The 24,486-nt window shown below is 36.6% G+C and overlaps 1 protein-coding gene across 2 annotated transcripts in view; it reads right to left on the bottom strand.

Moving 5' to 3' along the window:
• The window catches only part of PHKB (phosphorylase kinase regulatory subunit beta), a 227,914-nt gene that overhangs the window by 96,969 nt on the left and 106,459 nt on the right, over positions 1 to 24,486 (bottom strand). For both annotated transcript variants that reach the window (XM_070388471.1, XM_070388472.1), the window contains 5 exons: positions 13,657 to 13,752; positions 12,309 to 12,506; positions 10,447 to 10,504; positions 9,572 to 9,649; positions 7,499 to 7,657 (listed from right to left, as the gene is read on the bottom strand). In XM_070388471.1, the coding sequence (XP_070244572.1) occupies positions 7,499 to 7,657; positions 9,572 to 9,649; positions 10,447 to 10,504; positions 12,309 to 12,506; positions 13,657 to 13,752 (589 nt within the window). The remainder of the gene's footprint in view (positions 1 to 7,498; positions 7,658 to 9,571; positions 9,650 to 10,446; positions 10,505 to 12,308; positions 12,507 to 13,656; positions 13,753 to 24,486) is intronic.

Genomic DNA, 24,486 nt, shown 5'->3' on the forward strand with positions numbered 1-24,486 from the left:
ACCCAAGAATTAAAGTTTGGGAACTGCATATGCATATAATATTTTAGATATTTTAAAATACTGCTTTGTCTATATCATCATTTTAAAAGTCTCTTGTTGACACTTACAGGAAATTAACACCCATCCTCAAAAGAAAAGAATCCTTTGTGAAAATTCAAAAAAAAATTTTACTCAACTGAACATTTTAGGACTTTGCATGCATTGCAATGGGAAATAGATGGGGAAACAGTGGAAACAGTGTCAGACTTTATTTTTCTGGGCTCCAAAATCACTACAGATGGTGACTGCAGCCATGAAATTAAAAGACGCTTACTCCTTGGAAGGAAAGTTATGACCAACCTAGATAGCATATTCAAAAGCAGAGACATTACTTTGCCAACAAAGGTTTGTCTAGTCAAGGCTATGGTTTTTCCTGTGGTCATGTATGGATGTGAGAGTTGGACTGTGAAGAAGGCTGAGCGCCGAAGAATTGATGCTTTTGAACTGTGGTGTTGGAGAAGACTCTTGAGAGTCCCTTGGACTGCAAGGAGATCCAACCAGTCCATTCTGAAGGAGATCAGCCCTGGGATTTCTTTGGAAGGAATGATGCTAAAGCTGAAACTCCAGTACTTTGGGCACCTCATGCGAAGAGTTGATTCATTGGAAAAGACCCTGATGCTGGGAGGGATTGCGGGCAGGAGGAGAAGGGGATGACAGAGGATGAGATGGCTGGATGGCATCACTGACTCGATGGATGTGGGTCTCAGTGAACTCCAGGAGTTGGTGATGGACAGGGAGGCCTGGCGTGCTGCGATTCATGGGGTTGCAAAGAGTCGGACACGACTGAGCGACTGATCTGATCTGATTATAAATTATAAAATTATTCTTTTTTTATCATTAGCTATTGTTGCTAACCTCTTACTATGCTTAATTTATACATTAGACTTTATCATAGCTATGTATAGAGAAAAACATAGTACATAGAGCATTTGGTACTACCCATGGTTTCAGGTATCCACAGGGGAGTGGGTCATAGAATGCATACTCATGGATAAGGGGAGGGGGGCTATTATTTATTAAAAACACAAGCTCAAGTCTGGAGGTCAGGCTTTCTTTTCAAGGCTAAACAACTGATATGTTAGTTTCTCTTTAAAAAATATTGAGTAAGAAAATATATTAGAGTTAAATAATGGTTTTGGGGAAGTTTTAAAGTTATCATTAACTGTATGTTATCTTACATTATTCTAGTTTAACCTCAAAAAATTTTCAATCTAAAGATCATGATTTTCAAATGACTCTTATGTGATAAATATTCTTAAGGTTATTTATGCAAAAAAACTCAAAAAAGTACATGGCTTTCTACAGACTCATAGGAACATTTTCTAAACTTTCAAATGTAAACAAAAATTAAAGGTATAACTAATGATTATTTTATTCTAAGACAAGTCAAATGTTATATCTGAAATAACATTTTATTTGGTTTAAAACAACATGTTTGTGGTTCATTTACCTATTTCATGGCAAACATTGATTTTCTAAAAGTCTAAAAATAAAAAAATTACTGTAATAATTAACTGTTTTCTAAGAACACAGTGGGTAGTTCAGGTCTTGGGCCAGGAAATAGCATAATGAGTCTTTCTGCTCTAACAGTGAAATAAAAGTCACGTAGCTTTGTTGTATATTATTCATTAAGGTATGTGTGTGTTAGTTGCTTAGTCGTGTCCAACTCTCTGCAACCCCATGGACTGTAGCCCACCAGGCCCCTCCATCCATGGGATTCTCCAAGCAAGAACACTGGAGTGGGTTGCCATTTCCCTCTCCAAAAGGAACTAAAGAAAGAAAGAAAGTGAAGTCACTCAGTCGTGTCTGACTCTTTGCGAACACATGGACTGTAGCCTACCAGACTCCTCCATTCATGGAATTTTCCAGGCAAGAGTACTAGAGTGGGTTGCCATTTCCTTCTCCATCATTAAGGTATACATAGAGCAAAATATTAAATTTCACCTGAATTAGTGAAGGCCATATATTATAGAATATTTTTAAAGGTTTTAAAGGTTTATGTTCTATTATTTCCATAATTCCAATTAATTGCCCACAAAATATTGTTAAGCAGATATCCAACTGAGGGTCCTTTAATGAATAAATAAGACTTTGTTCGAATATGTGGTGGCTGGGATCTTAACATCCATAGAAACTGGATGGTTCTTAGCGAGGGCACAGGGAGGGGCAAGAATACAACAGTCAAGAGCAACTAAATGATTCAATCTTCCGAGATCTTATTCATTTTAACCACTGAGTTGTTAACCAGATGACACAGAGCTAGGTCAGAGTGCTAATTAATATGCAGCATCTCTTTTTTTTTAGCAGGAAATAAGAATGTGGTTTCGTAGTTTGCAACACCACTTTTGCAGGTTCTCTACTGCCTTTTTAGAAGTACAGCAGGAAAAAGAGAAATTGACTATTTCTTTAAAGATTTTCTTTTTCAAAATGGTCATGAAACAGAGATAAAGGCATGACCTGGACTATTTCTGTTCACTCTGATCTTAACAGAAGAAAATGCTATCTCCATTCAAAACCTGTCTACATTTAATACATTTATTTTGGAATAACGAAAGTCCAATTTTTTTTACTGATTGATATTTTCAATCCTCTTTATTTTTAAAGCTCAATCTGCTTATGTAGAGTATGGTCAATTCTATATTCCCAATTAATTAGCCTTCTTACTTTTATCCTGAGACTCTGCTCAAACAGCAATCTTTCTAGCTGTATCCATCCCAGGCTGGATATATAGCAAAAAGCAGGATGAAGGCAGTGTAGATCTCAAATTATAGCCAGGTACCAGTTTTCAGTCTTATATTCACAGGAAAATTTCATCATGCTCACATGTAATTTCCAAGTATAGTATACAGAAACTTATGATTCTGATGTTAAAATTCTTGTCTTAGGTTTACTATTCCTCTTCCAAAATATGTTTTATTTAGCTTAATATCAACAAGGCTTCTTTGTATTCATGATAATAAGATGGAAATAAAATTCTAACTAGAGACAACCTTAGCAACTTGACTTGATTCTAAGAAAACTACTTCATGTATAGATTTTTTTTTCATGTGTAGATTTTTTTTCTTTCAGAAACTCATAGCAAAATCTGTATAAATAATATCAATTCCTTATCAAAGAACTGTCCCTTTAGAGAAGAACAGTTTTTAACAGGCTCTTAAATTAGCATTAAGTAAATATGGAGACCCAGAAAATACAGTTAGGAAATGAGCAAACTGAAAACAGTAATAGCTTAATTTTCTCTTCTTTGGTTAGCTTCTGTTTGCTCCTATATATCATTTTTTGCATGCATGCTCAGTCACTAAGTCATGTCCGACTCTTTGTAATCCCACGGACAGTAGTTGACCAGGCTTCCCTGTCTGCGGGATTTCCAAGGCAAGAATACAGGAGTGGGTTCCCATTTTCTTCTTCAATATATCATTTGTGTAAAGCTTTAATCGGGAATCTGGACTTTGAAATATTTTCCCCTAGTGGAATGTAAAAAAAGAAACCAAGATGATTACTCTTACAGCACCAAGAAATTCAGGTTTTAGGCAGTAATGCTAAGAACAGCAGAGACAATAACAGTGTTTCACGCAGTAAGCATTTCTTCTGGTGCAGGTGTTTACAATCAGCCTGCTTCACAGACTGTTTGCCATAAAAGAATTCTGACTAATATGATAACCTTTTTAATGGAAACACTAATAATGTTAAACATTTTATCAAGGAATGGCACAGGCAGATGCATAAAGCCTTTCTGTGTTCATTAAATTAACCTTCATTTCAGTGTGTCCAAAGATGCTTAGGCTAAAGTTTTAGGACAAGCTGAAAAATAATTCTTCAAAAGATTATGAATAATGGCCCCATTATGCCTCCCCCTTACTGAGTAAACTGCCAACATGTATTTATTGGAAAGAAGAGAACTTTGATATACCTGATTTCTTTTGCAAAGTGGATGATAGAGCTATGACCAAGCATGGTTGTTATACTAAGTCAGAATTGTATTACATTTACAAAAGAGACTACAAGTTTCCATAGCCTTCTGCTAGGAACCTATACAGTAAGCTAAATGCAGCGCCTAAATGATCATAGTGGTACCCACACACCTATTTGATTTTCTTCCCAGAAAATGTCCATCGTCATTCAGTGCAATAGACATATTAATATACTTTTACACGATAAGAAACTCCAAGATGAAAACTCCCAAACTCATTCTATAAGGCCACAGTCCCTTGATACAAAAACCAGACAAAGATTTCACCAAAAAAAGAAAATTACATGCCAATATCACTGATGACCATACATACAAAAATCCTCAACAAAGTTCTAGCAAACAGAATCCAACAACACATTAAAAGAATCATACACCATGATCAAGTGGGGTTGACTCCAGGGATATAAGGATTCTTCAATATGTGTAACTCAATCAATGTGATAAATCACATTAACAAATTAAAAGATTAAAAACCATATGATCATCTCAACAGATACAGAGAAACCTTTCAACAAAATTGAAGATCCATATACAATAAAAACTCTCCAGAAAATTGGCATAGAAGGAACCTACCTCAACTTAATAAAGGCTATATACAATAAACCCACAGCAAACATTATTCTCCCTGGTGAAAAAGTGAAAGGGTTAATCTCTAAGATCAGGAACAAGACAACGGTGCCCACTCTCACCACTATTATTCAATATAGTTTTGGAAGTCCTAGCCAAGGCACTGAGCAAAGAAAAAGATATAAAAGGAGCCCAGAGTGGAAAAGAAGAAGTAAAACTCTCACTGGTTGCAGATGACAAACATCTATACATAGATTTTTTAATATATTTTTTATACATGTATAGATGTTTTTCTATACATAGAAAACCCTAAAAAATGTCACCAAAAAAACTACTAGAGTTAATCAATGAATTTAGTAAAGTTTCAGGATACACAATTAATACATGGAAATCCCTTGCGTTCCTATACATTAACAATGAAAAGTCAGAAAGAGAAATTCAGGAAATAATCCCATTCACCACTGCAACAAAAAGAATCAAATGCCTACAATAAACCTACCAAGGGAGACAAAAAAGCTGCATATAGGACACTATAAGACAATAATGAAAGAAATCAAGGACAACACAAATAGATGGAGAGATATACTGTATTCTTGAACTGGAAGAATCGATATTGTCAAAATGACTATGCTGCTCAAAGCAATCTACAAATTCAATGTAATCCCTATCAAACCACCAATGGTATTTTTCACGGAACTAGAACAAAAAAATTCACAATTTGTATGGAAACATAAAAGACTGAATAGCCAAAGCAATCCTGAAAGAGAAAAAGAGAGCTGGAAGAATCAACCTTTCTGACTTCAAGCTATACTACAAAGCTATAGTCATCAAGATAGTATGGTACTGGCACAAATACAGAAATACAGATGGATGAAACAAGATAGAAAGCATAGAGATAAACTGATGCACCTATGACTATCTTATTTTTGACAAATGAGTCAAGAGTTTACAATGGAAAAAAGACATCCTCTTCAATAAGTGGTGCTGGAAGAACTGGACAGCTACATGTAATAGACTGAAATCAGAACACTTCCTAACACCATACACAAAAATAAAGTCAAAATAGATTAAAGATTTAAATGCAAGGCCAGAAACTATATAGTTCTTCCCTGATAGTTCAGTTGGCAAAGAATCTGCCTGCAATGCAGGAGACCTGGGTTCAATTTCTGGGTCAGGAAGATCTGCTGGAGAAGGGCTAGGCTACCCACTCCAGTATTCTTGGGCTTCCCTTGTGGCTCAACTGGTAAAGAACCTGCCTGCAATGCAGGAGACCTGGGTTCAATCACTGGGTTGGGAAGATACCCTGGAGAAGGGAAAGGCTTCCAACTCTAGTATTCTGGCCTGGAGAATTCCATGGACTGTACAGTTTATGGGGTTGCAAAGAGCTGGACATGACTGAGTGACTTTCACTTTTATTTTTAGAGGAAAACATAGGCAAGAAGATTCTCTCTGACCCACCTCCTAGATTAATGGAAATAAAAACAAAAATAAACAAACGGGACTTAATTAAACTTAAAAGCTTTTGCACAGCAAAGGAAACTATACACAAGATGAAAAGACAACCCTCATAATTCAAGCAAATAATTGCAAATGAAGCAAGTGACAAAGATCTCAAAAATATATAAGCAGCTCATACAGCTGAATATCAGAAAAACAAATAATCCAATCAAAAATGGACAGAAGACATAAACAGACATTTTTTCAAAGAAGACGTACAGATGGCCAGTAAACACATGAAAAGATGGTCAACATCACCCATTGTTAGAGAAATCCAAATCAAAATTACAATGAGGTAATACCTCACACCAGTCAGAATGGCCAACATCAAAAAAAACCCCACAGAGAATAAATACTGTAGAGGATGTGAAGAAAAGGGAACTTCCTGCACTGTTGGGTGGGAATGTAAACTGACATAGCCATTATGGAAAGCAGTAGGAAAATTCCTTAAAAAACTAGGAGTAAATCTACCATATGACCCAGCAATCCCAGTACTGGGCATATACCCTGAGAAAACCACAATTCTAAAAGACCCATGTGCCTCACTCTTTAGTGCAGCAATATTTACACTAGCCAGGACATGGAAGCAACCTAGATGTCCATCAACAGATGAATGGATAAAGAAGATGTGGTACATGTATACGATGGAATATTACTCAGCCATTTAAAAGAACAAATGAGTCAGTTGTAGTGAGATGGATGAACCTAGAGCCTCTGATACAGACTGAAGTCAGTCAGAAAGAGAAAAACAAGTATATTAATGTGTATATATGAAATCTAGAAAAACGGTACTGATGGACCTAGTAGAGAATGGACTTGTGGACACAGCAGAGGAAGGTGAGAGTGTGACAAACTGAGAAAGAAGCACTGACACAGGTAAACTAGCATGAGTAAAACAGTGGGAAGTTGCTATACAACACAGGGAGCCCAGCTTGGTCCTGTATGCTGACCTAAAGGGGTGAGATGGGGGAGGCGAGGGAGGCTCAAGAGAGAGGGGTGGGTGTGTGCTAAGTTGCTTCACTTGTGTCTGACTCTATGTGACCCCATGGACTGTAAACCCCCAGACTCCTCTGTCCATGGAATTCTCCAGGCAAGAATACTGGCGTGAGTTGCCACACCCTCCTCCAGGGGATCTTCCCCACCCAGGGATCCAGTCTGCATGTTATGTCTCCTGCACTGGCAGTTAGGTTCTTTACCACTAGTGCCATCATACATAATTATGACTGATTTGTGTTGTACAGCAAAAACCAACATAACATTGTAAAGCAATTTTCCACCAATTAAAAAAAAAAAACTCCCTCTTAACAAGGCCTCTTAACAGCATGATACACCACCCAAATCCAAAAGAAAATGCCAACAAAGACATACTTATTTCTAAAATCTCGATAAGGGAAAAAAATAAAATTCCCAGTCTTCTTCACTTACCCAGGAGTTTTGCAATGACATAAAGGGCTTGTCCCCAAAGAAACAGTTTTCCATCACGGCCACAGTTGCTAGGGAATCGCTTCTGACTACCAGGGTTTCTTTTTTCATGCTCTACAAAATCAGCTGGCACATAATAGTACTTTGGTATGACAGGATAACCTATGGAATTTAAAAAATAAGTATTTAAAGTATAACAAAATCAGTGTCCTCCCCAAATTTTCCCTTCAAAGACAGAAAGGTTGTCCAATAGAATATAGGAAAATTTGACTCTTTTCAGAAATTCTCAGTCAATAATGTGGGAAAAGTTTCTTTCCTTTAATTGGAACAGCATATGTTATAAGTTAGTCAACTTATAATATAAGTTGTACATAATCTCTTCTAACAACATTTAACACCTTTAAGTGAATCAATAAATATAAAGTATGCAAATATTTAGAGCTACAGAAGAAGCTATTTGTAATAGGATTAGTCTGTGGAAGCTTTACAAATGAGATACTATATAATCTTAAGTGAAGAATTATAACCCCGAGCAATTGCTGAGAGCAAAGAAATCCCCATTTTAAACATTAAGCCCATTATTTACCATTCAGTATCATTGAAGAGAAAAAAATCCATCTTCCTCCCATGACCAACCCATTTAAAAACATTTTTTGGTAGAAACTAAAAGTGATTTAAGACTAGAATCTCTGTGGATGATTTCAATAGGGGGAAAACCAACTTTCTAATAGTGCTACAGAAGACTTCTTGTATCATCAGCCCACAGTGAACTTAATTTTTCTAATAATACTGCACAGATTTCTGTAAAATTTGCTTCTCTATTCATGAACCAATCAACAGTGATACCTCTGTCTAAAACCAGTAAAAAGGTCTAAGAAACACAGAGAATAGTTTCAACATCACCCTTTCAATAGGATGAAGCCTAAGTGTGATACACAAACTATTACCTCAATGCATCAATGATTTTTCACTGAATACTAAAAGACCTGATTCAGGGATTTTAAATATATTCATTACAACATTCATTACATTATGTCTCACATTGGACTAGAGGTTATTTGGAGCATAAAGACAAAAATAACTTGTTTTAAACATTAATATTTATTTGAAATTCAACGTTTTCCATAATCATTTTACTACCTTAACATTATAAATATCTTAAAGGGTGAGCACATAATATAATGACTCTAAGATATTTATGGAAAACCCCGAAGAATATCATAAACTTCATGTAAGACAGGAATGGGGCCTACTGCTGTGATTGCCAGTTTTTGCATCATGTCTGCAAGACCATCCATTTTTTTAATCAACACACCACAATTTTGAAGTTCCAGATGTTGTTATTTTAATAATCCATCCAAACACCAAAGATATCTGGAACTTTTCCTTTGGAATTTTTTTTGAGAATTAGTTTTTGATTCATACAGAAAAATCACTTATGTTCCTTTATGGTCCCTGCTAGTGCTTAACTGAAACCAATACATTACTCATAAGCCTGGACCTTCTGACCATTTCTAAAATAGTAAATCCATTATCAAAGAATGACATTTAGAACTATGGCAGACATTTATTTCAAAATAATGTGTAAAAAGCCCTGAAAAAATCTCCAAAGAGGAGGCCAAAATACTCTTGGCAGTGGTAGGACTGTTAGGCCAGAGCGGAGCCTCCCTAAGTGGCCCTCTAAAGGGGGCAGCATTTGTAAACAAAGTATTTCTGGTGACATGGATAAAAATTAGTCACTTTTTATTATCATCATATTACATACAGTGAAGGAGGTTCACAGTAGGTAACAGATGAAGAACCCTGCGCACCTGGCAAACCATTGGGTAGTAACTATAGCCATGACCTCGTAAAATTCATCTCCATCTCCATCTTTTGTCTAATGAGCTCCTTTTATAAAAAACAAGTTTATTAAACAAGTTAAGAGATTATTCATTCTAATCCATTTGCAGTCCCATTCATTTTTTCAATTGAATATATACTGTTTTGTTTAAAAGGCAATCATTTATATACTTCAAAGGAACATTAAGGAAACATTGGTAGAAAGACTGTCTTGAAAAAGCATCCCAACTATACCTTCTGTGGTGTGATGAAGTACTGGAGTCAGAAGATCCTGATACTCTTTTACTTGCTTGGGATTGCCTCTAAAAACACCTAAAATGTAAAATATAAAATCCAATAGCATTTGAGCTCAATAAGCACCACAGAAATTTTGCCTTAGAAAAATTACCCCAATTGGAATTATTTTGGTAATTTTATATGTAAATAATAAAATGGAAAAAGGTAAAGCAAATAAATATATATGATAGTTTTCTGGGACACTGATTTTAGAAGATCATGTTAGCATTTAGAACTAAAAATTGAATTTTAATTGCAATTTCTCTGTTCTTCAGTGTAAATATTATAGACAGACACTCACAATGTCATAAATTGCACTGTTCATAATTCCTATGCATAAAAATTATTTGTAAAGATGAAAATATATTTATATCATTTTTAAAATATTTCAAGTATTTTTTAAATTCCTTAAATGATTTAACATTAACTCAGAAAGCAGAAGGGTAAGTGAAAGTGAAAGTGTCAGTCACTCAGTTGTGTCTGACTCTTTGAGACCCCATGGACTGTATAGCCCTCCAGGCTCCTCTGTTCATGGGATTTTCCAGGAAAGAATATTGGAGTAGATTGCCATTTTATTCTCCAGGGGATCTTCCCAATCCAGGGATCGAACCCAGGTTTCCTGCATTGCAGGCAGAGTCTTTACCATATGAGCCACTAGGGAAGCCTTAAATGATTTAACATTAACTCAGAAAGCAGAATAGCATATAAAAATGTAAAGTAGTTAACATCACTAAGTGCAGTCTATTTTGCTAGCTGAAAGGAGTCATACTTTATTTCTGCTCTTCTTTAAACTACTTATATCCTACAGTTTAAATTTCAGGAGAAAAACTCACCATCAATCATCATGTAAAGGAAAAATATGGGAAATTCACATTCAATGCCATCAAACAGCTAAAACAGAAAATAAAACATTAAAAATTTCATGAACAATTATATTAGAACAATGACATTAATTAGAACACTTGCATCATAGGAAAGTTTCTTGTAATAAAAAAACTGGACTGATTTTATAAGTACTTCTTTAAAAAAAAATTTCTCAGAATTCTTATTATTCAAAAACTCATTCATTTATTAATCCATCACACAGTAGTCATTCATTCAGTAATATTTATTTACTTAGTAATGCCAGGCATCACTAAACAGAGGGCTATGGATATAAAAAGATAGAAAATCTGCCCTAGTGGAGAAACAGGCATGTAAATAAAACAACTGCAGCACATTACAAAATGTCTATGTATGGTATATATCAAGAGTCAAGAGCATGAAGCATCTGAGCCTGCCCAGGGTGTCAGGAAAGGGTTTATAGGAAAGGAAATGCTTCAGTTAATGCTTGATGAGTTTCTCTGGGGAGATGAGCTACAGGAACTCCACAAAGAAAAAAGAGCAGTACAAACTAGAGATGCATTAAAGGGCAATGTTTGTTAAAGAAACTAACAGCAATTCTGTTTTCCTGGAACAAGCAAAGAAAAAGTAATGAAAGCTGAAGTCCAACTAGGACTAGCTCAACTAGTCCACAACTAGAACATACCATGCTCTTTAGAAGTGACAACAAAGACAGAGGCAACAGGAGGCAGGTAGGGAGGGGTTTGGAGTTTTTTTTTCTTTTTAATGATTTTCAACCTACCCCATGAAAGCATAGTCTTCAGCAATGTGAATGGATGCTTACTTTTCTGGGAGGTTTTATAATCTTCTGGGAAGCTTAAAAACAGCTAGAATAAACGCAGATGTAGGGTATGTATGCATGCTCAGTCACGTCAGTCGTTTCTGACTCTTTGCTACCCCATGGACTGTAGCCCAACAGGTTCCCCTGTCCTGGGATTTCCCAAACAAGAATGCTGGAGTGGGTTGCCATTTCCTTCTCCAGGGGATGTTCCCAACCCAGGGATCAAACCTGCGTCTCCCATGTCTCCTGCATTGCAGACGGATTCTTTATCGTTGGGGAAGCCTCACTTTGGTGGCGGTGGAGGAAAAAAAGGAAAGTGATTTACTCTGAGATATTTGAGGCTTGAGGCTACACTCATGCAATAGAATCTCCCATCTTGAAATATCTTCATTCTTTGAGAACTTGTCCATGTTCTCAATGGAAAATGATGGATGAGGGATCAGAGGACATTTGGCAAGTATTTAAGAAACGGACTCCCCAAGGGTCTTTTACTGAAGTAGCAGGCAGTTACTACTGTATATGTGTTTGAAATACAAAATCTTTAAAACTAAACGTTTAGAGGAGTGTATTTTAGAGGGAAGTGAGTAAGTGAAATAGAAAAAGAGCATCTGCTTAACAGATTGAAAATTAGATCACAAATAGATATTTTCTATTATCTTAGACAAATGGTATAGTAGGCAGGCAAAATTTGAAAGCTCAAAAGAAAAATTACTCACTCAATGAATCAGCATGGCCCAGTATGAGCAAATGGGCCTTCACACTAATGTTTATCAAGAGTTTACTATCGCCAAGCACAGTTCTAAATACTTTTATATACATTCATTGATTTAATTCTTATAAAACCTCCATAATATAGGTACTAACATTATTTTTACCAATGAACAATATTATATACAGAGAGGTTAATTAACTTGCCCAAGGTCAGACAGCTAATTAGTGGCAGAGCCATAACTCAAAGCCAAGAAGTCTATCTCCTGAAACAGTGTTTTTGATCATTCTGTTATGCTATCTGATATGGAATATTTTTGATACCTTAATTTCAGCTGGTTTGTAGTAGCGTCTGTTGGGATCTTCCAATGATGTTCTATATCCATCTCTCAAGAAACGCTTAAATCCATATTTTCCTTTTAATTTTCTAATCACTTTATCAAGCGTCTGGCTAAAGAGAACTTCATCATCCAAGGCAAACGCAGGATAACTGATGCAGGGGAGCAGGGCAGCATCTGTGTTCTAGGGGCAAGAAGAAAAAGAAGGGAATAGAAGTGCCTATAGTGATATGATCAGCACAGCCCAAGAAGAACCACAGAGATGAAAAGCCACAAAGGTTATCTAACTGACAGTGAGACTGCTGTGCTTCAAGGGACAGACAGGTGTTTATATGGCATGGTTTAGTGAACCTTACGAAGGAGATAAAACTTCATGCAGTTATAAGAAGTATTTTCAAGGTTCAACACTGGACTCAAATTTTAGTATATTACATCACTGTGTAAAAATTTTCACCAATAATTAATCATTACAACTAGTTTGTCATAACAATTTGTTCATAATAGTGAAAACCAGAAAACAATCTAAATGTCCAACAATTGGCTGAGTAAAGTAGCAGCCAATAAAATTTATATTATAGAAATGGTTACTACACAGAAACTTGTCCATTCAAAGAAACAGGTTATCAAGCATTATGAATAATATTCCTCCAGTTTTGTAAAATAAAAGTATTACATGTGTATATAAAAATACATACAAATCCAAATGTATCACCCTAAGATTATAATTGAATAGTGGAAAATGAGTGGATATATTCTTATTATTTGCTTGTTTGTAAACTCTATTTGTCTATCATAATCTTCTATTACTTCTATAAAATAGTTATCTTAAAATAACTAAATTATTCCATTTGGGGTGTTTTCAAGAATAGAGCCCTGAATAATCCCTACAAAAACTGGCAATCAGGTACTATATAGGCATATAAGAGTTTATCAGATAAAGAAAAAGGTGAGTAGAATGAGAGAAAAGAAATAAGGAAAGCAATTCTATTCAATAGAAATTTAACTTACGAAAAATATCTTTCTACATTTCTAATATATAATAAACATGACCAAAAAAAAATTCATTTTGGTATAATGTTACTACTTCCTCAAAAAGAAAAAATACATATATAGTTCTCTACAGCTCTACAAAAACTGAAAGAACAGAGCAGCTTTCTCCTCAGCTCTGCTCACTTCCTGAACACGATCTCCACAGGCCAGAGTAGTGAGTGGCAACACTCTCTCTTCTTACCTCTTCTACCAACCTCCAACACTTTGGAGCACTTTCTTGGATAAAGAAAAAAACTACACAACAATCATAAACAACGGTTCATATTATTATAAAAATATCTCACATGAGATCTTGATTCTCTGGGTAACAATGAGCACAAAGTCTGCCGGTTGCGATTGTGGGCATCGATATCCACAAATATAACTGACCAAGAACAGCCCTGGAATGAGAGAGAAAAAAATTGTCCTATATTAACAAAAAGAACTTGTAGACAACTGGGCAATCTGACTGAACTAAATTTCACATTATAAATCAATCTTACCTTAATTTACAAAAATAATAAAATTAAAAATACAAAGACAAGCAAAGAAAAGTTTACAAAAATATTAACATTGGTTGCATTTGAGAGTGGCATTACAGAAGATTTTAATTTTTTAAATACCATCAAGTATTTCTCAGATTTCTTGCAATAATATACTACTTTTATAATTATAAAAAATAAGTGTTATTATTTTTTTTATATGCTCAATAGAATATTTATATGAAAGGAAAAAATGGGATGCAAAACCAGGCAGTATGGCTCCAGAATCCACATTATATTTTCCCCATCCTGTCAGTTTTCTTATAAACCAAAATGTATTTATTACCACATAACTAATAAAGGATATTTCTTTTAATAAAAATAAAAAATAGTTTAGCTAACACTTGTAACAAGGAATTAAGAACTAATTTGGATTCACAAAATCTGAATTGTACAGACCTAGAGCAGAAAAAGAAATAAAAAGAATCCAAATTGGAAAAGAAGAAGTAAAACTCTCACTATTCGCAGATGACATGATCCTCTACATAGAAAACCCTAAAGATTCCACCAGAAAATTACTAGAAATAATCAATGACTATAGTAAAGTTGCAGGATATAAAATCAACACACAGAAATCCCTTGCATTCCTATACACTAATAATGAGAAAACAGAAAAGAGAAATTAAGGAAACAATTCCATTCACCATTGCAACGAAAAAAAGAATAAAATACTTAGGAATATATCTACCTAAAGAAACTAAAGACCTATATATAGAAAGAAAACTATAAAACACTGGTGAAAGAAATCAAAGAGGACACTAATAGATGGAGAAATATACCATGTTCATGGATTGGAAGAATCAATATAGTGAAAATGAGTATACTACCCAAAGCAATTTATAGATTCAATGCAATCCCTATCAAGCTACCAACAGTATTCTTCACAGAGCTAGAACAAATAATTTCACAATTTGTATGGAAATACAAAAAACCTCGAATAGCCAAAGCGATCTTGAGAAAGAAGAATGGAACTGGAGGAATCAACCTACCTGACTTCAGGCTCTACTACAAAGCCACAGTTATCAAGACAGTATGGTACTGGCACAAAGACAGAAATATTGATCAATGGAATAAAATAGAAAGCCCAGAGATAAATCCACGCACATATGGACACCTTATCTTTGACAAAGGAGGCAAGAATATACAATGGATTAAAGACAATCTCTTTAACAAGTGGTGCTGGGAAATCTGGTCAACCACTTGTAAAAGAATGAAACTGGACCACTTTCTAACACCATACACAAAAATAAACTCAAAATGGATTAAAGATCTAAACGTAAGACCAGAAACTATAAAACTCCTAGAGGAGAACATAGGCAAAACACTCTCTGACATACATCACAGCAGGATCCTCTATGACCCACCTCCCAGAATATTGGAAATAAAAGCAAAATAAACAAATGGGACCTAATTAACCTTAAAAGCTTCTGCACATCAAAGGAAACTATTAGCAAGGTGAAAAGACAGCCTTCAGAATGGGAGAAAATAATAGCAAATGAAGCAACCGACAAACAACTAATCTCAAAATATACAAGCAACTCCTATAGCTCAACTCCAGAAAAATAAATGACCCAATCAAAAAATGGGCCAAAGAACTAAATAGACATTTCTCCAAAGAAGACATACAGATGGCTAACAAACACATGAAAAGATGCTCAACATCACTCATTATCAGAGAAATGCAAATCAAAACCACTATGAGGTACCATTTCACACCAGTCAGAATGGCTGCGATCCAAAAGTCTACAAATAATAAATGCTGGAGAGGGTGTGGAGAAAAGGGAACCCTCTTACACTGTTGGTGGGAATGCAACCTAGTACAGCCACTATGGAGAACAGTGTGGAGATTCCTTAAAAACTGGAAATAGAACTGCCTTATGATCCAGCAATCCCACTGCTGGGCATACACACTGAGGAAACCAGAAGGGAAAGAGACACGTGTACCCCAATGTTCATCGCAGCACTGTTTATAATAGCCAGGACATGGAAGCAACCTAGATGTCCATCAGCAGATGAATGGATAAGAAAGCCGTGGTACATATACACAATGGAGTATTACTCAGCCATTAAAAAGAATACATTTGAATCAGTTCTAATGAGGTGGATGAAACTGGAGCCTATTATACAGAGTGAAGTAAGCCAGAAGGAAAAACATAAATACAGTATACTAACGCATATATATGGAATTTAGAAAGATGGTAACAATAACTCTGTATACGAGACAGCAAAAGAGACACTGATGTATAGAACAGTCTTATGGACTCTGTGGGAGAGGGAGAGGGTGGGAAGATTTGGGAGAATGGCATTGAAACATGTAAAATATCATGTAGGAAACGAGTTGCCAGTCCAGGTTCGATGCACGATGCTGGATGCTTGGGGCTGGTGCACTGGGACGACCCAGAGGGTTGGTATGAGGAGGGAGGAGGGAGGAGGGTTCGGGATGGGGAACACATGTATACCTGTGGCGGATTCATTTTGATATTTGGCAAAACTAATACAATTATGTAAAGATTAAAAATAAAATAAAATTAGAAAAAAAAAAAGAATGATCAAACTAAATGAATTTAGGTATCTAGAATTTCCGATATAAAAACTACTTGATTAAAATATGAAGACAGAAGAATCTCAAATAAAAATGTACATAATACTTGCCGTTATTCACTATGTGTAAGGCAATGTGTTTTGTGCTTCACATGGATTATCTCGTTTAATCTCCTTATGTGGACATTAGTGTCCTCATTTTACTGAAAATGATGCTAAATCTTAGTATAACAGAAACAAAGGTTCAAAATTAAGTCTCTGACACATAAGCCTTCATCTTAAGTTCTACATTAGGTAATTTCCCACACTAAAAATTATCTTTCAAGTAAGAACCAAAAACCTGAATAAAAAAAACCAAGTGAACATAAGAACCAAAAGCTTTAATAAAAAAACCAAATGTAACAAAAATGGTAACTGGTCTCCTAACCAAGTTAAAAAAAATTTACTCCTTAGCCATTAGTGCTTTCCATCTTCAATAGTACAGCAGTTAAGTAAACATGGCTTTGTCCTTTTATTAAGAACCTAGATATTTTGAAAACACAGAGAATGAAATTGGAACACAGAGACTGCTTCCATTATAAGAGAATACTCAGAAAAAAACATGAGAAGAGGAAGAACACTATCACAAATTTTATGTTGCTTCATTACCTTGCTCACCAATTTCAAAGATGCATTTGCCGTGAAGATAAAATACACTGACTGAAATACAAATCTAGCTCCTAGAACCAAATATCACACTCACTCTGTGTATGAATATGGGTTAACAGGAAAGTGTACATAGTATTAGCTCACAAACCAAAACGATTTCTCAATCCTAATATTATTTCTTAAATTTCTCTTAACTCTGACAATAAATGAACAAGGAATGAATGAGGCTGTCTCTCAACCAGATCAATGCTAAACTGTCTTTCTATTATTTCCAAGTCCCTACTTTTCATCCCTACTGTCAAAATTGAGTCCAACAATCCTTCATGCAGTAGCTGCCACTGTCAAGAGTAATGTGCCCTCTGCTTTGAGGGCACGAGACAGAACGCGACCTCTGATACCAAGGAGCTCACCCAGGTGACATACAGCCGTAAATCAGATGAATACCAAACAAAATAGCACTGCACATGGCAATACATGACTAAGTACCAGGTGAGTGAACAAAAGCTAAAGTTTACAGCAGAAAACAACACAGCAAGCTTGGGGTACTTCATGCAAAAGGTGAGGACCAGAACCACGATCTGAATTTGGGGGCCAAGGGGAGCAAGTAGAGCAGTTAGAACAAAAGTATAGAGAAATAAATGTGTATGAGACGTTGGGAGTCAAATGAATATACAAAAGAATGGGATTTATTTATCCTTAGGCTGATAAATAAAGTTAATTCCATGTCAAATCAGTCTACCTTGAATTGAATTTTTTTACAGATGCAATCTAAGTAGGATAATTTATAAGTAAGGAAGTGAAATGGCAAATTTGGCAATTCTTGTCATCATTTGATTCATATAAACAGCCAATTTCTATTCTCTCTCTCTCTCTTTAGTTGCTAAGTCGTGTCCGACTCTTGCAACCCCATGGATTGTAGCCTGCCAGGCTCCTCTGTCCATGGAATTCTCCAGGCAACAGTACTGGAGTGGGTTGCCATTTCCTTCTCCAGGGTTCTATTTTCTAGTCAGGAATAAATCGTTTATCTACATTCACCAAAGCACTTGTTCAGACCTCTTCATCTGCCAGCCTCTAAGAAATGTGTGCGAAAGGAAAAATAATCCATAATGCAACCATATTTTTACACTAAGATCAAAGGCTATTAAACGATATTATTTGATTGTCATTTAAAAACAGCACCACAGCTTTTAGGTATATGGCCTGGATTTACAGAAGAATAAAATTCACCTAAAAAACCATGAGCATCTATTTCTATTCAGAAACAAATTTTTAAAAAACTCACCAAGGAGGTCTACATATGGAATCAATTATCACCTACTTTAAATTATCAGACACATTAATTTTAGGCCTGCAAATTTCAAAGGAAGCTAGGTATGTCGGTATTGCTTTGAACACTCCACATAATACGAGCAGTCTTTTTAATCATCACCTCTGAGATTCTGACCTCAGCTCAATTTGTCAGTCTCTTGATCTTTCCAGTTAAAGACAGGAATATGAAAGGATGCTTATATATATATATATATAAACTCCCGAGTATCTGATTAACTTGGGATATTTTATTTTCATCTTTCATTTCCTGAAATTAAAACTATGCTGTAATATCCTGACTCTATTTAAAGACCATAGTTTAAGACTGACAGTTCAAACTTTACTTCAAAACTGAGTTTCTCTAATTGTTTTCTACTGTACACATTACACAATGATTCAACCTGACTTGAGTTCCAGTGGTTCCAGTGTACTAAACCATCTATTCAGGCCTCCATGACCACAACAAACACTTCTGAGATGGTACCTATGACCAAGGTGGCATCTAAACTAAAACAGGTTGGGACCTGGGACCTATGCTGCAGTGCTGGCACCTGGACAAAAATCTCCTCAAACAACAAAACACAAAAAAACTATAAGAGACTAAAAATAACTGTGCACAAACAACTGGGATAAATTCTGGACAAAAGACACAAAGAAACCAAGAAACCCAACTGCTACTTCTGAAGAGCTTGGAGCAAGATTAGGGCACTGAATGCATGCTCCCTGCAGACACCACCACCAAAGGGGTAGGTAAACCACCTAAGTCACCCCTCAGGCCTGATCCCTGGACACACCTCTAACGTAACCACATATAAAGAACCAGTTTGAGGCCCCACAGCGAGTGAGCAAGGGAACATGTTACTTGTTCTTGCTCCTCCCTGCTGCAGTAGGGAACCCAAAAAAGCCTTGCCTGAATTTCTTGTCTGGTTTATGATCAATTCCTATTGATTAAGGAGGCCAAGAAACCTGGTAGGTAACATGACCATAAGATGATCCCTTTATTTTCAATTGAAAGTGAAATGATTTAAAGTACTGCCCAGGCCTTTTTTCCCATCATTAGCCATTTCTCTGAACCTGATCTAATGCGCATACTATCCTCAAAGATAAACCAAGATGAAACTGATCAGTATATGTACCATACATGACCTTATCTATTCTCCTGGAAATAAAACCACATCACCATGATCAGGAACCTTTCTTATCTAGTTCAGCATTATAGGCTGTCCTATAGCTCTTTGGCACAGCCTAGAGACATATTCTGCAGAAATGACTTTTACTGATGGAAACTGCCCCTCTCTACTATGGCTGTGGTGGAAGTGGGCCTGTAAATAGCCAACTTTTACTTACTGGCCAAACAATAGATTCCAGCAACCCCTCTCACCGGAGGAAATCCTACTCACATATTCTTACAGGAATTTTCAGGCTATAGAGGGAGATGAACCTGAGTGTTAATTCTTAGGGTTTTAGAAGAACAGAGCTGAGACTCAGACTCAAGAATCACAAAAATGTTGCTGATGTCTGTGACATCTGCTAAGTATAAATTATGATTTATTTAAGTACTGTCAAATATCTATATATCACTATATCCATTTATATATCATTACATATATGGTCAAATACGAATAAATTTCTAAATGCTCAGTTCAGTTCAGTTGATCACTGTGTCCAACTTTTTGCAACCCTGTGGCCTGCAGCATGCCAGGTTTCCCTGTTCATCACCAACTCTCAGAGCTTGCTCAAACTCATGTCCATCAAGTTGGTGATGCCATCCAACCATCTCACTTATGTCATCCCCTTCTCATCCTGCCTTCAATCTTTCCCAGCATCAGGGGCTTTTCAAATGAGTCAGTTCTTCGCATCAGGTAGCCAAAGTATTAGAGTTTCAGCTTCAACATCAGTCCTTCCAATGCATATTCAGGACTGATTTCCTTTAGGGTTGACTGGTTTGATCTCCTTGCAGCCCAAGGGACTCTCAAGAGTCTTCTCCAACACCACAGATCAAAAGCATCAATTCTTTGGTGCTCAGCTATCTTTATGGTCCAACTCTCACATCCATACATGACTACTGGAAAAACCATAGCTTTGACTAGACAGACCTTTGTTGGCAAAGTGATGTCTCTGCTTTTCAATATGCTGTCTAGGTTGGTTATAGCTTTTCTTCCAAGGAGCAAGCGTCCTTAATTTCATGGCTGCAGTCACAATCTGCAGTGATTTTGGAGCCCCCAAAATAAAGTCTGTCACTGTTTCCACTGTTTCCCCATCTATTTGCCATGAAGTGATGGGACTAGATGCCATGATCTTAGGTTTTTGAGCGCTCAGTTTTAAGCCAACTTTTCTACTCTCCTTTTCCACTTTCAGCAAGAGGCCTCTGTTATAAACTTACTACAAAAATTAAATTGATCAAATTTTATTTTCTCCCAAACAAAAATATGTTTTGAAAATAGTTTCAGAGTAAAGATTTAAATGATGAGTCCTTTTTCTTTAAACTAAGGCAAATCTGATAATTTTTTTAAAAATTATTTTTTAATTGAAGGGTAATTGCTTTACTGAATTTTGTTGTTTTCTGTCAAACATCAACAGGAATCAGCTACAGGTATACATATGTCCCCTCCCTCTTGAACCTCCATCCCATCTTCCTCGCCATCCCATACCTCTATGCTGATACAGAGCTGCTGTTTGAGTTCCCTGAGTCATACAGCAAATTCCCATTGGCTATCTATTTAACATAGAGCAATGTAAGTTTCCATGTTACTGTCTCTATAAAAAGAAGGAAGTGTAGAAACACATAATAATGAAAGTTAAAGGCATATTCCATCCAACAATTCCCAAAAACAAAAATTAATTTTTGTCTTTACTCAAACACCAAAGCACACAAAGGGCAAGAATTCATGAAGTAGATACCTCCTTCAGAAGATCAATAATTAAGAAGAAAATGGTGTGGTAAAAAGGTAGAAGTTTCCATTTATAAAATAAATAAATCCTAGGAATGTAATGTGAACTAAATGGACTGGAATGGACAAATTGAATTCAGATGACCATTATATCTAACTACTCTGGGCAAGAATTCCTTAGAAAAAAAGGAGTAGCCCTAACAGTTAACAAAAGGGACCTAATTGCAGTACTTGAGTGCAATCTCAAAAATGACAGAAAGACTCTGTTTCCAAGGCAAACCATTCAGTATCACAGTAATCCAAGTCTATGCCCTAGCCGCTAATGCCTAAGAAGCTGAAGCTGAATGGTTCTATGATGACCTACAAGACCTTCTAGAATTAACACCAAAAAATATGTTCTTTTCATCACAACGGATTGGAATGCAAAAGAAGGAGGTCAACAGATAAGTGGAGTAATAAGAAAGTTTGCCTTGGAATACAAAATGAATCAGGGCAAAGGCTAACAGAGTTTGGCCAAGAGAAAGCACTGGTCATACCAAACACCCTCTTCTAACAACACAAGAGGCGACTCTACACCTGGACATCACTACATGGTCAACAGCTTTATGGGCTTCCCTGGTGGCTCAGAGGATAAAGTGTCTACCTGCAATGCAGGAGACCCAGGTTCGATCCGCGGGTTGGGAAGATCCCCTGGAGAAGGAAATGGCAACCCACTCCAGTATTCTTGCCTGGAGAATCCCACGGACAGAGGAACCTGGGGGGCTACAGTCCACGGGGTCGCAGAGTTGGACACAACTAAGCGACTTCACTTTCTTTCTTTCTATATTCCTTGTAGTTGAAGATGGAGAAGCTCTACACAGTTAGCAAAAATAAGACCGGGAGCTGACTGTGGCTCAGATCATGAACTCCTTATTGCAAAATACAGACTTAAACTGAAGAAAGTGGGGAAAACCACTAGGCCATTCAGGTATGACCTAAATGAAATCCCTTACGACTACACAATGGAAGTGACAAACAGTTTCAAGGGATTAGATCTAATACAGTGCCTGAAGAACTATGGATGGAGATTCCCAACATTGTACAGGAGGCAGAGATCAAAACCATCCCCAAGAAAAAGAAATGCAAAAAGGCAAAATGGTTGTTGAGGAGGCCTTACAAATTGCTGAGAAAAGAAGAAAAATGAAAGGCAAAGGAGAAAAGGAAAGATATACCCATCTGAATGCAGAGTTCCAAAGAATAGCAAGGAGAGATATGAAAGCTTTCTGAAGTGATCAATGCAAAGAAATAGAGGAAAATGACAGAATGCGAAAGAGCAGAGATCTCATCAAGAAAATTAGAGATACCAAGGGAACATTTCATGCAAATATGGGGACAATAAAGGACAGAAATGGTATGGACCTAACAAAAGCAAAAGATTTTAAGGAGAACTGGCAAGAACACACAGAAGAACTACACAAAAAGATCTTAATGACCCAGATAACCATGATGGTGTGATCACTCACCTAGAGCCAGACATCCTGGAGTGCAAAGTCAACAGGGTTTTAGGAAGCATCACTATGAACAAAGCTAATGCAGGTGATGAGATTCCAGCTGAGCTATTTCAAATCCTAAAGGATGATGCTATGAAAGTCCTACACTCAATATGCCAGCAAATTTGGAAAACTCAGCAAAGGCCACAGGACTGGAAAGGTCAGTTTTCATTCCAATCCCAAAGAAAGTTCAAAATACTGCACAACTGCACTCATCTCACATGCTAGCAAAGTAATGCTCAAATTCTCAAAATTCTCCAAGTTAGGCCTCAACAGTACATGAACTGAGAACTTCCAGATATACAAACTGGATTTAGAAAAGGTAAAGGAACTAGGGATCAAATTGTTAATATCTGCTGGATCACAGAAAAAGCAAAAGAATTCCAGAAAAACATCGACTTCTGCTTCATTAAATATGCCAAATCCTTTGACTGTGTGGATCACAACACACTGCAGAAAATTCTACAAGAGATGGAAATATGAGACCACCTGACCTGCCTCCTAAAAAAATCTGTATGTAGGTCAAGAAGGAACAGAAATGCAGATGGAACAACAGACTGATTTCAAACTCAGAAAGGAGTATATCAAGGCTGTATATTGTCACTGTGTTTATTTAACTTATATGCAGAGTACATACATCATGAGTAATGCTGGGCTGGATGAAGCACAAGTTGGTATCAAGATTGCCATGAGAAATATCAATAACCTCAAATATGAAGATGACACCACTCTTATGGCAGAAAACAAAGAGGAACTAAACAGCCTCTCAATGAAATTGAAAGAGGAGAGTGAAAATGCTGGCTTAAAACTCAACGTTCAAAAAACTAAGACCATGGCATCTGGTCCCATCACTTCATGGCAAATAGATGAGGAAACAATGGAACAGTGACAGACTTTATTTTCTTGGGCTCCAAAATCAGTGTGAATGGTGACTGCAGCATGAAATTAAAAGATTCTTCCTCCTTGGAAGAAAAGCTATGAGCAACCTAGACAGCGTATTAAAAAGCAGAGCCATTACTTTGTCGACACAGGTCTGTATAGTCAAAGTATGGTTTTCCCAGTCATCATGTACGGATTTGAGAGTTGGATCATAAAGAAGGCTGAGCGCCAAAGAATTAATGCTTTTGAGCTGTGTTGTTGGAAGACTCTTGAGCATCCCTTAAACTGCAAGGATATCAAACTGGTCAATCCTGATGGAAATCAGTGCTGAATATTCATTGGAAGGACTGATGCTGAAGCTGAAACTCCAATACTTTGGCCACCTGATGCAAAGAGCCAACTCATTAGAAAAGACTTTTATGCTGGGAGAGATTGAAGGCAGGAGGAGAAGGGGACCACAGAGGATGAGATGATTGGATGGCATCACTGACTCGATGGACATGAGTCTGAGTAAGCTCCGAGAGTTGGTGATGGACAGGGAAGTTGTGCATGCTGCAGTCCATGGGGTCACAAAGAGTCGGACACAACTGAGCGACTGAATTGAGTAATGCTAAGTTACTTTTTATTTGCAAAACTACTTTCTGAGTTAGTGCCAATATCTCTATCTTTTTCAGTGAGGAAGCTAAGACTTAGATAAATATCTAGCCAAAGTCACAAGCTCACTGGAGGAGTAGGAGCACACAGTGATCCTGTCTTGACCCTGAATACAATTCCATTCCTTTATGCCAGATTCCTAC

The sequence above is a fragment of the Bos mutus genome, chromosome 18, assembly GCF_027580195.1.
Source record: "Bos mutus isolate GX-2022 chromosome 18, NWIPB_WYAK_1.1, whole genome shotgun sequence".
NCBI classification, from domain to species: domain Eukaryota; kingdom Metazoa; phylum Chordata; class Mammalia; order Artiodactyla; family Bovidae; genus Bos; species Bos mutus.